The 15,565-nt window shown below is 34.7% G+C and overlaps 4 protein-coding genes across 4 annotated transcripts; 1 reads left to right on the forward strand and 3 right to left on the reverse strand.

Moving 5' to 3' along the window:
- Positions 1–899: 899 nt before the first annotated feature.
- LOC147568960 (FK506-binding protein 2-like) lies at positions 900–3,921 on the reverse strand. The gene is made up of 6 exons (XM_086655405.1): positions 3,601–3,921; positions 3,353–3,402; positions 2,757–2,819; positions 1,666–1,756; positions 1,371–1,475; positions 900–1,176 (listed from the first exon to the last, which is right to left on the reverse strand). Exons 1-6 carry the CDS (start codon positions 3,662–3,664, stop codon positions 1,082–1,084), a joined length of 468 nt encoding a protein of 155 aa, XP_086511531.1. The 5' UTR covers positions 3,665–3,921; the 3' UTR covers positions 900–1,081.
- A 640-nt stretch (positions 3,922–4,561) lies between these two features.
- Positions 4,562–6,831, reverse strand: LOC147568961 (large ribosomal subunit protein eL32z). Its single transcript, XM_086655404.1, has 4 exons — positions 6,739–6,831; positions 5,598–5,692; positions 5,058–5,239; positions 4,562–4,829 (listed from the first exon to the last, which is right to left on the reverse strand). The coding sequence occupies exons 2-4, from the start codon at positions 5,685–5,687 to the stop codon at positions 4,700–4,702; spliced, it is 402 nt and encodes a 133-aa protein (XP_086511530.1). The 5' UTR covers positions 5,688–5,692; positions 6,739–6,831; the 3' UTR covers positions 4,562–4,699.
- Positions 6,832–7,648: 817 nt separating this feature from the next.
- LOC147568962 (cytochrome b561 and DOMON domain-containing protein At3g25290-like) lies at positions 7,649–10,012 on the forward strand. Its single transcript, XM_086655406.1, has 3 exons — positions 7,649–8,443; positions 8,926–9,180; positions 9,367–10,012. Exons 1-3 carry the CDS (start codon positions 7,778–7,780, stop codon positions 9,637–9,639), a joined length of 1,194 nt encoding a protein of 397 aa, XP_086511532.1. The 5' UTR covers positions 7,649–7,777; the 3' UTR covers positions 9,640–10,012.
- Positions 10,013–11,069: 1,057 nt separating this feature from the next.
- LOC147568963 (ras-related protein RABA5e-like) lies at positions 11,070–14,234 on the reverse strand. The gene is made up of 2 exons (XM_086655407.1): positions 13,749–14,234; positions 11,070–11,613 (listed from the first exon to the last, which is right to left on the reverse strand). The coding sequence occupies exons 1-2, from the start codon at positions 14,074–14,076 to the stop codon at positions 11,306–11,308; spliced, it is 636 nt and encodes a 211-aa protein (XP_086511533.1). The 5' UTR covers positions 14,077–14,234; the 3' UTR covers positions 11,070–11,305.
- Positions 14,235–15,565: the final 1,331 nt, after the last annotated feature.

Genomic DNA, 15,565 nt, shown 5'->3' on the forward strand with positions numbered 1-15,565 from the left:
CAATTAGAATTTGTTTATTCACATTAATTTCATTGAAAGGGGCGTTCATTATGAGAAATATGTTTCTTGTGACTACTTAACAGCTTGTTCAATAATGTTTTCATTGACTTGGCCTCTATCATGGTTCTATATAATGTAGCTATGTAGCTTATTTTCTTATCTAAAAGGTTAGAAAAAGTATGGAAATAAAAATCAAAGAGAAACCTTTATGAGATGTTGGAGTAAATTGAGAAAATGAAAAAACTCGACAAATTAAGGAGAAAACTTATATAGTGTTATTAAGTGTCAGTGTGGTCTTGCTCAATGGTGAATCTAAAATTTACTTTAACATGTAACCTTACAGTAACATCTCAAGTAAAAAATGTAAGAGAACTTCGCTTCTACATATGTTTTAAAAGGATAGTCTCTTCACAACTTGAGTTGTAAAACTTTATAGATGGAAGTCATATTCTTGATTCTCCCTCCATAAAAATCAATATCTTTTAATTCTAAAATCTCACATGGTATCACTTCAAGGCCCAAGTTTGATTTTTTCCCCCCCAAATCCCTCTATAAATGTAATTGATTGTAGTGAGCTCATGTTCAACTTAACTCTGATTTTGACAATTTACATACCAAATAGTTCTTGTCGAACAACGATCTTCAACTAGTATAGATAGTCTTTGTTTCCATTGTCAAATTTATAAGTATCTTACAAGATTATGAGATGCCAACATTGGTTTGTTATCCTTGTGAGCGTTTTCGTCCCAATTTGAAATGAGCTAAAAATCTAAACATAACATGGATACAACTAACTTAACACTTCATGCTCATCAAAAAGATAAAAAAACTTAACACTTCATGGGGAGATTGGCAATTATACATAAGTTTTTAAACCTGTTTGAACATTGGAAAGAATGTTGGGCAAAAATACTTCCATGTTGATAGTTTATTCCATGTTACTTCCCCAAAAAAAAGTTTTCATTATCGTTGGAGTCCCCGCGCTTTAAATATCAAATCTAGTTTGACCACTAGAATGTGAGCCTACATAAACGTTAAACCTGAAAACAACTTAGCTAATAAAAGAACAACTGAAAACTGTCTATAATTCATTCTCAGGATCCTCTGTTGCTTCGGAATCTGATGGTTTACCGTTCACAGCCACAAGCTCAGTTTCAAATATCAGTGTCGCTCCGCCTGTGATTTTTCAAAGAAGGCCTTAGAACTACAGCTTTTGGAATGGATAGACATTTTTTATCTAATTTACATGAGTCAGATGGGAGATCACAAAGCCGAAATACAGATAACAAAATAAGGAGCAATGGTACATAATATAAACTCAAAAACTGATAAAGTTTCAAAATTGTAGTAGTGAATGAGAATGATCTTACCTGGAATGGTAGGTGGCGAACCCTGAGCACCGTATCCGAGTTTCGCAGGTATCTTCAACTTACGCTTCTCACCCACACACATACTCAAGAGACCCTGGTCCCATCCTGCAAGATATACGAAGTATTCAAATGCGGACAGTTGCATGATGATTTGTCAATCACAATTCCAAAACATAACCACCAAACATATCAAATGAGTATTAATTTGGCTTGCTAAAACACAATTTATCAGTTCTTCATTAGACAAATTGATTAATGACAGAAAATGTCAATGTATCGTTTGTTTGTAACACACCTTTAATCACTTGACCGCCACCAAGCTCAAATTCAATAGGGTCACCTCTTTCAAAACTTGAATCGAAAACAGTTCCGTCTACAAGAGATCCCTGCGATATTCGGAATCAAATTAAAAATGTAACATGGGCATTAAGCTAGTTAAGTAAGAGCTTTGTGTCAGATATGACAGCCAATATCTTCAAAACTAAACAAATTCATTGTTTTGATTTATACTAGTCATGGCGATTGAGTAAAACTTATCTTACGCATACGAAGAAAAATGCTTAACATTGTTGGAAAAAATGCTCAACTAAACGCATGTAAAAACTCGACCATGCAACATTCATTTCAAATGCCCCGTTAACAGAACCTCAAAAAAAACGTAATGCCCACTAAGCAAGCCCAGCTTTTCACGGATTTCATCTTTTTGCCAATATAGATGGACCAGAGGAGAAGTACCATAATAACCCTATCACCATTTTGGTGAAAGTTACCCGCACCCTGTCCCTAGAGATAGATCAGTATCCACGCTTGCAAGCGCAGATACATCAGATATGACCTCCAGCAAATATAGTAGTTGTTTTGAAGGAACATTCTATTCATCTAAAAGTCTAGTTAAAGTGCTACAGAAATTGAATTGCTCAACCAAGATACAGAATTTTTATTTCTGTGAATCTCATAAAGGCTTGGTTATGGAATCAAGAAAATCAGAAATCTAATCTGGATAATCAAAAGTTAAGAGCATCTTGACTAACATCATTTGGTGAGATATTCTCAAAATCCCGTTCAAATAAGACAGACTTCTGTATCCACATCTAGAATTTCAGTGGACGTAGCTTTGTCAATCAGACGACTATTATGGATGTCTTCAAAAAGTATCTGAATTGTACTTGACGACAAGGAAATTAAATTAAATTAATTAATGAGGTAAAACTGAACAATCGCCACGTTTGAACCAGCTTAATACCAAGACAAGAATAAACTAACAGAGCAATAATCGAGTGAACTGAGATGCCATTGTCCCACTTTGTTTCTATTATAACATTATCATGAAACCAAGTTTTTTGATATCATTATTCATAAAGTAAAGTAAGTAACTTAGTCGCTTACCCGATAGTGTACTTTGATCCTATCACCCTTACGTGCCTGGATCTCGCAAGACTTCGGCTTATACTGTGAGAACAAATACCAGGTTAAAACGAATCACAAAGAGAGAAGTCAGTAGAAGACACGTAATTTCCTATCATCGTCTATCAAAAAGCACATCATTCATTTATTTTTCTGTTACAATGGTCACAAGAACATGTGGGTATTAAGTAAGCTCCAAACCCGTAACCATTATGAGAATTATAACGCTAGACCAAAGTATCTACTCGACCTTCTTCTTGATTGCCTAGCTTATCAGACAGTTGTCTCAATATGGTAAAGATGAATACACACATTTACATACAATCTTGGTTATCAACTGTGAGGTCATCCAGATGGTAGAGTGAGAAGATTATCGTTACGAGAAATCGACCACATAACTCACCAAACAAAAGTCTCTTACCAAATGGATTACTACAAATCCGGAAAGACCCATCATCTCATAAACTAAATTTTGCAACTTGCAACCAAGAACTTGCAATAAATCGTCAAAACGGAACATTTTTGAAATCTTTCAAATGAACATGAAATTAGGGATGCTTAATCATTGACAAACATACCTTAACACCAATCTGTAACTCAGTAACATCACCAGTTTTCTTAGCTGAAACTGAGACAATAAATCAACAAATTAATCCATCAATCTTATCCCAAATTTAAAATTGTATAATGTCCTCTCTAAGGTCAAATTTTCAGTACACCAAGTTCAGATCTAGGTTAAATCAGATCTGAATTCACAGATCGAGAAACGAAAAACAGGGAATATAAACAATTAACAAAAGCAGATCTTAAAAATGACCTAGTTTACCTATCGCCGATAGAATCAAAATAGATAACATGAACGACGACAAGCAAATATTCATTTTCCCCATCTTCTCTTTCTTCCTCTTGATTTGGAGTCGGTATAAAATTGGCCGGGTGTATTATATCAGCTTATATACTGCAGAGTATTTGTATTGGAAGTCTGTATAGGTGTAATCGTTTACACTGTTATGCCAACTTGAGGTTGATTTTGTACAATTCCTCTTCTAGAGTGATGGAATTTTAGAGAAATATTTTTCACAAAATTAATTGGTTTGTTATTGTCAGTTGAGGTCTAGGGGGAGGACTTGGCCGTCTAAAATATTGTGGGGAGCATAAAGATTTTAATCTGTCAAATTTGGCATAGAATAAACTTTTGATAGGAGGAATGAAACATATTTGGGTGAATTTAATCTATTAATAAAGTAAGAGCATTCAAATTTTAAGTCTATAAACTAACATGTTTATTATTTACTCCCTAATATTCGTCTTCAATCTTCACACAACGTCATATCCGGTTACATCATTTTTAAGCCCAACTCCGACGAGGTTTACGGTTGAACACTTTTTGGGGTTTTCTTGTTTGTGCTTTATCTAAAACCCAACCTTCGAAAGAAAGAGGAGTTCGAGAGAGGGGAAGAGAGAAAAAAATAACCCTGGTAGAGTGGAGAAGATTGAAGATGAAGATGAGTACAGACAAGCAAATTAGTTTTTTGGAACTTAAAATTAAGGCGCCTCTAACTTATACCAAGCACAATACTCAATATCTGTGTCCAAACCTTCATCAAAAAAAAAATATCTGTGTCCAACACCATGATCAAGAATAATTTGTTCCACCCATTGATTTTTCTACTCAAATCCTATGGTTCGGGCACAACCAGGGGAAGGATTTCACAATATTCTTCTCTCCACAAAAGAGGGCATCAGAAGAGTACAACGAAAATAAAGAGCATTATAACAACTACATAAGGTAATTATCTAAAATTGATGAACAACGAGAATTAAGCCATTCAAAAATCAGTTTCATAGTAGTTTCATAAGTAAATCCTGTAACAAAATTTGTAATCCCCAAGTTTGAAACGAAATCAAAGTTCAACACCATCTTTTTACTCATCCTCTTGGCTGCGCAACCTAGCAAGTTTGTTAGTCACCACAACATCAAGCTGAGAAGCACGCTCGACAATGTCCTTCCTCTTCCGAGTTGAAACGTTGTGTGCAATTTCTGCACAATAAGTCCTGTATAGAACAATATAAGCATCATTAGGATTCCATTAAGATGGATTTTTTTAGATATGATGTTTATGTAATCAGATAATAATCGTAAGCGGTTCACACATTCGACCAAGCTCATTTGTATGGGTTTAAATTCAATAAAACCATGCTTGCCGAGGATGCTTAACCAGATTTAGTTGGCATGGCCTAAAGGCCCCAAGGGATAACAAGAAAAAGCGAAAGAAACATTACCTGTTGTGCATCATCAATAGTTCAAGCTCCTTCACATTATGCACCACAAATTTCTTGAACCCATTAGGGAGATAGTGTCGGGTCTTCTTGTCTGATCCGTAACCAATATTGGGCATAAGAGTCACTCCTTTGAATTTTCTCCTCACACGAGAGTCAATACCCTTTGGCCTACGCCAGTTTGTCTGCAAAAATTACATTTTATTCAACACAACATCCCAAACACCAAAATCACTGAAAGTAGTAAAGAAAATATATGAACTTCTTTCAATATAAGGATTCTTCCATCCTTCTCTCTGTATAAATATTTGAATGAGTAAAACAATAATATACCAATGGTGTCATAAACCAGTACCTACTACCTAGCGTAAGATAACTACTTAGAAAGGAACATAAAGCTATAAAAACAATTGTGTGATATGTATAGTTTTTCTCCATACACTAAAAACTACTTAGAAAGGAACATAAAGCTATGACCTTAAAAACAAAAACCTTGAAGCAGAAACAAATTTACTGACAACACAACTTAGTAAGAGATTGTACCTTCACACATATCTTTCGATCGCTTTGTGGCCTCTTAAACTGCTTGACACGCTTCTTGATAATCTTCTTGGTAAGAAGAGGGACAGCCATGGTTTCTGCAGTATAAAAAACAGGAAACGTAAGACAAATATAACATGTAAAGCATTATCAAACAATAAGCTTATACGCATCAGTTCTCACATAAGACTTAATGCTTTAAGAACGTAATAACTACTCTGACCTTTTCAGTAGATAATCACAAAATATGAAGGATGACGACAATTCAGTCCTGTATTTCTAATTAGGATCTTCCTATTCAGTTTTAGTCAATGTAAAAATAATAAGAACATTCACTTGTGATTTTCTATATCAAACAAATTTTTAAAACCATCAATGAAATAATAACAAACCAGCCAGATATATTTTTTCAAAATATACTCATTCTCTTTTTTCACGGTTGTTTTTTGGACAAAATCCAATACAAGAAATCGGCAAGAACGAACTTCCTACATACCACGTTACGAAATGATTAACTTGCCACGTTCACATAGCACAACTGAAACCAAGGCACGATTTTTTTAACAGTTAGATGGAGAGTATTAATCACTCAAAAGAATGCCACTACCCATACTAATCTACAAATTTCTATGAACTAATTGAAAGAACATATCTACCCTTTGTGAATCCAATGTTATTTTTTTGGCAAATGTCAGTGAAGTTTTAAAGAGGAGGCAATAACCTCATCACCAAGGATCGATCCCCGCTCTCCACATTAGAGAGAGACACCTGATACTACATACCAACTAGGGTTTCTTTTCTAGAGTGAAATGCTCACAGTTGTTGACCAGTTATCATTAACCAAAAACACAATTTCATCTTAACACCCCATTATAGCATTTAAAAGGCTTAGCTCTAAGAAAGAAAAGTTAGTCAAAATTCTAAATGGCGAACCCTAAACAGCTTAATGCCTTGAAAAAATGAGGAAATGTTCTGAAACTTAAAAACTCAAGCGTGAACATGCTAAATGAATATGTAATTAACTTCAGTGAAGGATTTAAACAAAATAAAGATCAAAGAAGCTGTATATCGATAGAATAAACAAAAAATTTCAAAAACAAACATACAAAACTGCATAAGATTAGAGAGAAAGATGACTACTTACAAAGTAGGGTTTCGGCGAAGCTTTTCTCCTCGTTTCTCTCTCTAACCTAAACCCTAATACCTAAAAGGAGAGAAGATGAAAAGAAAATGTTTCACTATTTATAGTGACAACAAAATATAACATTCTGGCCGTAATGGGCTGGGCCTTCCAAATAGTGGATAAAGGCCCCGGCTAGGCAGTCTAATCCTCAGGCCTCACATGACCTAAAGGCACCTTCTTTTTTTTTCCTTTGGATAGAAAAAATAACTTGAGAAAAGTAAGTTTGTGTTTGATAGCCTTTATATCCATCAAAATAAGTGTTTTAGGTTGTGTTTGCTAGCTTTATTCTGCTAACATCTTTCTCACTGTTTATCTCCCTCGTATCTGAAACCTTCGATGAGCAAGATAGGTATTGCGAGTTCGAGATCATCGAGAGACAGACAATAGAGTTGAACATGACAACAATGAACAAGAGATATAAAGTTTGTGGTACGACGAGATGATGGTGGTTATTGGCGGTGGTGGCTGCAATGGGTAGAGAATTAGAGATAGAAAAGGGTTTTCGCGAGAGTCTCAAAATAATAATCCTTCCAATGTGAGAAATTTTGGGCTCCCTTTAAACTAGTGAGCCTATAGTAAGCGTTCATGCAAGTAGCAACCACCAAACTCAAACATGTCAAATGATGGACCTTATACTAATAAACATGGCCCACAGCAACTCAACAGAAAATAATAGCAGAGACGGAGGTGCCCAAGCAAATTATTAAGTAATAAAGTCAACCAAATAATCAGTTACTTATAGACGTGCTTTCCATAACGTACTAGGAATATTCACCTAAACTCTTACCCCCATTTCTTAACTAAATTACAGAATTACCTCCAACATTCCTTCTGGCTTCTTCTGCTGATTAGTTAGTATATATTGAGATTTACACGGAATCACCTTCAAACTCACTAAATTTAGTGATTTTTCCACAACTAGAATTACCCAAACAACTTAACAAAACACACAATTTGGACTTTCTCTAACTACAAATACCCTTTTCTTTTTCTTCAAATTATGAACTCAAATTCATCAATGGGGTTTTCTTCTTATTCTCTTACTTTCTCTCTAGGTTTTCTTCTTCTTCTCCTCCTTTTCCAACAATTTCAATTCTCTTACTCTCTTACTTGTACATCTCAAACATTTACAAAAAATAGAGTATATGAAAATTGTAATGATCTTCCTTACTTAAATTCATATATTCATTACAATTTTGATTCATCAAATTCAACCCTAGATTTAGTTTTTCTTGCACCTCCTGTTAAACCTAATGGATGGGTAGCTTGGGCAATTAATCCAACTTCTGTTGGTATGATTGGATCTCAATCTTTAATTGCTTTCATGGGTGAAAATGGGAAAATGAATGTGAAAACATTTAATGTGAGTTCATATGAAATGGTTGAAGAATCAAAGATTGATTTTGAGGTAAAAGATATGGAAGCTGAATTTGTTAATGGGTTAATGAGAATTTATGCTAAAATGATTTTGCCAAAGAATTTGGGGACAGTTGTTAATCAAGTTTGGCAAGTTGGAACATCTGTTACAGATGGGAATCCAAATATTCATGATATGAAACCTGAGAATTTGAATTCTAAAGGAAAGCTTGTTTTGGTTAGTGGACATAGTAATACTACTACTATTGTTGTTGTTGATACTGGAGATTCAAAGATTAGAAGTGGAATTGTAAGTTGATTCTTCTTTTCTATTTTAGATTGTTTTAAATTTGTATTTAGTTTGTTGCAATTCTAGAAATACCTACCATGGTGGATGAGCACCATTCTTCGACGGTTCAACATTCCATAGGTGTCGGATTGTTTATCTATAACACGTAATGTTACCACATCGAAACTGAGACTATTGTGTTAATCACGTGCTATTTTGTTATGTTGCCTCAGGCCCTCAGCTATCTGAGTTGCTTGTGACACTGTCTGCTTTGGTGTTTTCGATTTGATAACATATGTATCTCTCTCAAATACCCCATAAACGTTTCGAAGTTGTATGGCTTATTTCTAGCATGTCAATTCTATTCGAGTCATTTACAATTCATAAATTTAACTACATGATGATTATGTTATACACTAGTCATTTTTCTTGTTTTCGAACTACTCTTTGTACATTCTTGTCTTTACCATTTTCTTGACAAGTTATAGATGGTTTCCTTGTAGATCCATGGAATTTTGAGTGCTGTGAGTTGGGGAATTATGTTTCCCGTTGGAACTATAATCGCTCGGTATTTAAGGGCATTCGAGTCTGCAAATCCGGCTTGGTTTTATCTTCACATATTCTGCCAAGTCTCAGCTTATGTCATTGGAGTTGTTGGTTGGGGAACAGGTTTGAAACTTGGGAGCGAATCAGAGGGTATTCAATTCACTAAACATCGTTACATTGGGATCACTCTATTCGCCCTTGCAACCTTGCAGGTATTTCTTCTTAAATCTTTTCTTTACTTGTTTCTCGTTGTGGCAAGTCATTGTTCTTTTTCTTGCTTTAACATGAGAGGAATCCGTCTTTTCGATTTATAAAATAAATGCTCTTCTAAAGTTTCTCTCTTGAAGTTCATCAAGGATATCACTAAATGGGTTCATTATGATTTGATTTTTTTGTAGTGTTTCGCGTTGTTTATAAGACCGAGTAAGGATCACAAATATAGACATTATTGGAATTTCTACCATCATGGAGTAGGATACATTGTCGTCATTCTTGGCATTGTAAATGTGTTTAAAGGTCTAAACATCTTGAACCCACCTTCGAAATGGACAACGGCTTACATCATTTTGCTCTTCGTGTTGCTTGCAATTGCTATTTTGTTGGAAGTTATTACGTGGATCGTACATAAGAAGAAGAAATCAAGAAAAACTGTTAACTCGTTCGGTGCTTGAGAAACGAGATAAGGGAAAACCATCATTTAAAGATCAAAACATGGAAATACATAAATATAAGAACTCTGTTTCTGCAATTCTAACTTCATGCTTTTTGTTACCTTCTTTGCCATGGATATAGGTAGTAAACTAGTTTTAGGGTATACAAATTGGTCTTGATATATAGCTTAAGGTGAGTTTACATATGGGGTAAGGTGAGTTTAAGGCTATACCTTCTTCAATGTCTTTAGGGAGGTATGAAAAGAAAAGATCTTTTACATGGGACACAATAGTCTAATAACATTATGGGAACAGTTATTACTGCTCTAATTGGAAGGACTAATGTTCAAATTGTACAAATCTGATTTTAACAAATTAAGTAAATGTTGTTATAGTTGTGCTTTCTCTAAAAATAAATCTAAATCCATATATGCTGGTAAAAACAAAGAAGATATTTACGCTTCGGATGCCAACGGATGACAGGATATTTTTTTTGTACATGGACTCCCACCCTTGATACAAGTTTTTTCTTTTTTAACGTTGGACAAAGTACTAAAACTGATTCGGGTATGTAGGGCAAACTTTTTTAGAAAAACTTTCACGGGGAATGACCCACCAGTGATACCGATATTATCCTCCCTTTCGCCCCAAGCCCGGCAGTTATTGATATTGTCCTCCCGTTCGCCACCACCCTCGCACGGATGGTAGGAGGTTTTGTTCGTGGCAAGAGCACTCCCAGCTCCCCCAAAAGGCCTCGGCACTTACCGAGCTTGAGCATACACCTGTAGCCCAGGCGGCGACACTCTCGTGAGCGATGTGGGACTATCACAATCCCCCCACCCTCAACGAAGAGCCGTCCTCGACTCTGATACCACTTGTGACGCCCGAAGCCCAGCAGTTACCGATATTTTCCTCCCTTTCGCCACCACCCTCGCACAGATGGTAGGATGTTTTGTTCGTGGCGAGAGCACTCCCAGCTCCCCCAAAAGGCCTCGACACTTACCAAGCTTGAGCATACACCTATATCCCAAGCTCCGAACACTCTCGTGAGCGATGTGGGACTATCACAACATCGATGCATCATAAATATAATATGGAATACATTATGAATTGAGTGATTACTATAACCCCAAATTAAAACATCTTGGGCTCTAAAGTCCATATAAAGCCCCTTAGCTCATCTTAGGAGGCCGAAAATCCATCTGTTCCTGAAGTACAAACCCTCCAGGGTTAAGGCCACAGTAGGGTGCCTAAAATTCATCTATTAACTCCGGTCTCCGGGATAGTTTTACTATTAAATTGCTTCCACGTGAGCTTTAAGAGGGGGTGTCGCACCAAAATGTCGTGTACCCGTGATACCATATTGGTATTATATCAACCAATCAAAACAATTTCATTTAACCATGAAAACAGAATGAAGTGAATTTTTCAGTATTCTCGATTGAAAAAACTTTATAGTCATAAAACTTTTATAAACTTTATTTCATATAAATATTAATCGCTTCTCTCTTTTCTTTGGGTCCCAAGGGAATAATATTTTCTTCTCAAATATCAAAAACACTTCCTATTATCATATTTGTTATCCAAATAAAAATCTGAAGAACAATTCCATCAATAAAACCAACAAAATCAAGGGCAAATTAACCTGACGAACCTCAATTCGGCTAGTGAAAACTGGAAGTTATCTTCAACAACAAGAATATTTGCTCTGAGTTTGCTTTGATCCATCATCAATGAGACTCACTCGATTCGTTGATAATTCGGCTTTGTAAGAATCAGAATTCAAGACTTTACGGCTTACATTGTTGTATATTTCTCGAATTACCATCTCAAAAGCTATTCGAACGTTTGTTGAATCAAGCGCTGATGTCTCCATGAAAAACAACCCTTCTGCTTCTGCTAAGCTTTTGCCTTCTTCAACACTTACATCTCTGATGTTTGTCAAATCACACTTGTTTCCTACTAAAATCCTTGCTATAGTTGAATCAGAATGTACTGCACAATATTTCCACAGATGTTATGCTTAAATTGGGATAAAATTGGAAGTATTTTAAGAAACTTAATCAAGAATGGAACTGTTACAAAAGAAAACCGAAACAATAACAATCACAAAACTTATTAATTTCACATGCTATAATCACACTATTATTGCCCAAGTGTCTAGGTTGACTTTGTTTCAGTAAAAGCTATACTAGCGTATGTCCAGAAATACAAAATTCAACCAAAACTTCTGAACTTATCAACAGCATAACACCCATCCCTAAAAAACTATCTTGTTACTTCGTGTGAAGTGTATATTACCTCATATTCTAGTCTAATTGTAAATAACATGGCATGATTCATATTGTCAAGTATCCAAATTGGTATGTTTAGAGTCAAACACACACGTTGCTGAATTAAGGTCGAGGTACAACGTTCATATAGCATTTTTGAGTTTTGATCATTAGGACCCATCACAAATCACATGATTTTAGTACTGATCAAGGAAAAAGTCACACGTTAAAGAACTAAGTTGATTTCAACCAGCTACACTTCCATAGGGTTCTCCACAAAAATACGAGAATCTAGGATTCTTTAAGGCAACTGAAATAGCGGTTAAAAATTAATTCATACACTAAAGTAAGCTGATATTTCAACCAATGATACATGGAGACAGATCGCGGTGGTAGGTGATATTGTATGTGATATACTACATGTAAGTATATAGCACGCCAACGCTGCCATGTAAGTATGTAGATGATATTTCAATTTACGTACACTATACACTATATTGCTAGACAATATCTACTTTTTCATGATGCATATATAATACATGCACACAGTTTCAGCGATTCTATATCCATTAACTTAAAATCTTAACTAGTTTACTAGTAAAATTGTAGTCAAGTACTTTAGTTAAGTTGATACATTTTTATAAAGAAATTGGGTTAATCGAATAGTAAAAGTTGTAGTTAAGTACTCTAGTTTAGCTGATACACTTTTATAAAGAAAATGGGCTAATCGAGGTTGATCATTTCGGTACGCCAAATTTTGAGTAACTGGATCACAAAAATGCCCCAAAATGGTAGGGGGAATCCAAGTACAGTAAACGGTACACAAGGGGGATCGAGTATCTAGTAACATTTGGTGTTACCCGCATCTTTTTACCAATCCTTTTAGATTCACCAAACATCTTTATATAGTATTTAGTAACCACCTGGTGGTAGTAAGGTGGTGGGAAACTTTCTAAGTGGGTCATGGGCAAGCAACTAGTAGCAATAGTCCCATTCGGAGAGTGGGGTATCTCTCGACTTCAAATAAAAAGTCATCATTTAGTTGGTAAATAAGGTTCCATAGAAGTAAATCATGTGATCAATACGCTAAAGTTTATTTCCTTTCAAGGACACACCATATACGAAGACCGAAGTAACACAAGATCCTACAAGCTCAAAATGCGGTATATCATCCCAAAATCAAGTTATTGGTAGGTGATGTTATTCGAATTCATCTTTTCTATTTTTGTTTTTTATCGACGAGACACCTAGATGGAGCGGCCAGATGTATCTTAGTATACCACTATACCCAGCCAGTTCAAATACAAATGGAACAAATACCTACAACTAAGGGGAACGAAATTTCCACCATTCGAATAACATTAGAGTATTGATCATCAACTACACTTTCTCATCAAAGTAGTTATTAGCAAATACTATATAAAGACCCATGGAAACCCTCACAAAACAGACGCATTCGGAATCACATATGCAACAAAAGCATTTCTACTTACAGAAAAGATCCATAAAAGAAACAAATTACTCTGAAATCAGAAGAAAAAACCCAAATCTTCCACATAATCACAAAGGAGAAATTTTGCCTGATTAAACCAACAACTTTTTTTTTGCTATAAAAGAACTAATCTTTTCTTTTTGGCAAACATCCAGAATCATAATAACATCTTTTTCAGATCTAAAGAAATCCTATCAATCTAAATAACCAATCAAAATCACAACTTATATAATCCAAAACAGAATATACATCATTAAACTAACAAAACCACAAGATTCAAACAATGGGTAATTTAAAAAATTGAAACTTGATTTAGGGTTTCAACAGATAAAGAACTACTAATACTAGTAATAGTGGGTACTTACTATTGAGTTCATCAAGCCATCGACCAACACTTTCAAAGGTAGTACGTCGAGTGATATCATAAACAATAAGGGCACCAACAGCTCCTCTATAATAAGCAGAAGTAACAGCCCTAAATCGTTCTTGACCAGCAGTATCCCAAATCTGAGCTTTAACTTCTTTACCATCAATATCCATACTTTGTGTTTGAAACTCAACTCCTATTGTTGCTTTTGAATTCATATTGAATTCATTTCTTGCATACCTAGATAATAAATTTGATTTACCAACAGCTGAATCTCCTATTATTACTACCTTAAACAAATACTCCTCTCCTTCATCATCTTCCATTTTCTTTCAGCTCACTCACGTCTTTGATTTTAGAGAGAGAAAGTTTTTAGAGAGAGAGAGAGAGAGGGAGGAAATGAAAGTCGTCTTGACACTGAAAATGTTTAGAACAAGAAGAAAGGCTGGCCGGCACGAGACATAATGCGCAAGTTGTGGGGTTCGTCTTTGATTCAACAAAACAATGATTCTGTACTTCGGGGCTATAGTTTTTATTGTTTCCAAGTCGTCGATTTTATAGACTGGCTGTTATTTCTCTGGTTTTTACATCATCCAACGATTGTATTAATCGGGTGTAATTAGGCGAAAAGGTGACTCATAGTTTGGACTTTTATTTGACAATTTTTGCAAACTTTAACAACATTAGTCAATGATCATGTGATATTTTTCCACCTGTGGGCTGTGGTTGCTTTTATTTTTTTTCATCTTTTTTAGATTTCTTTTCTTGTCAATGGATTTTTATTTCTTTTGTTTTACAAGAATGGCATTCATTAATTAACCATTTACAATCCATTGACGAAGAAATTGTTTGTGACAAGGAAATTTTTTAAAGTCTCGTTTAGACATTATATTCTATGTTGCTAAATAGATAGTATTTTCATTTTTGTCGGACAATTCTCATACGTCCTTACGTGTGTTTCTTTCTAGTGACGTAGAACACTGTGGTTTTTAAATATATCACTTGGATATGACATAGACATTATATTTTCAATTACTAGATAATGTTTTTCTCATTTGAGACTATTCTCACAATAAGAATATATAGGATCAAGAACGTCAATTACGTGTTTACTTTTCTATTTACACAAAACAAAAGAAAAGTTTCACCCTCCTATAATGTTATGTTATGTGTGGGGGCGGATCGACCTCGACATCCGAATAATGAACTTGAAAACCTCTATTGAGACACTATTATTAACCTTTAAAAAGTTTTCTACTGTGTTGTATCCATTGGTATTTTACGATCAGTTTTTAGGTCAAATTGTTTGGAAATGACTAAATATACAACTAAACGAGTATCCAAAAGAAAACTTCAACTGCAAAATAATTTTGTGTTCTGAATGTTTTTAGGTTTCTGTGGCACTTCAAATATGAATTGTTTCAAAGCTAAAAAATACGAATTTTTCTGTTTTCTTATTAATTATGAAAGAGAGACAAATTATTATAATCAACAATGGAAAATTTGAGTTGTATACAATTTTTTTAGAAAAAACTAGGTGCTAACATGACAAACTACGATTTTCAGCAATAAGTTTATATATATCTTCATATCAATAGCGAAAAATATTTTATTTGACAACAAAAACTACGATTTTCATCAATTACTTGATATATATCTTCATGAGGTTCTTTTTCTTCAAATTCACCAAATTGAAGATGTCTTACATAAAGGAAAGAAAGATGAGCATCATACAACAAAGTTGATTGAGTTTTCAACGAAGATTCGTTGATTGATTTTTTTTTAAACGAAGAAGATAAAAGTTATGAAATAACT

This window comes from Eschscholzia californica, unplaced genomic scaffold (assembly GCF_041429995.1).
Source record: "Eschscholzia californica isolate CP2 unplaced genomic scaffold, dmEscCali1.0.p SCAF_1, whole genome shotgun sequence".
NCBI classification, from domain to species: domain Eukaryota; kingdom Viridiplantae; phylum Streptophyta; class Magnoliopsida; order Ranunculales; family Papaveraceae; genus Eschscholzia; species Eschscholzia californica.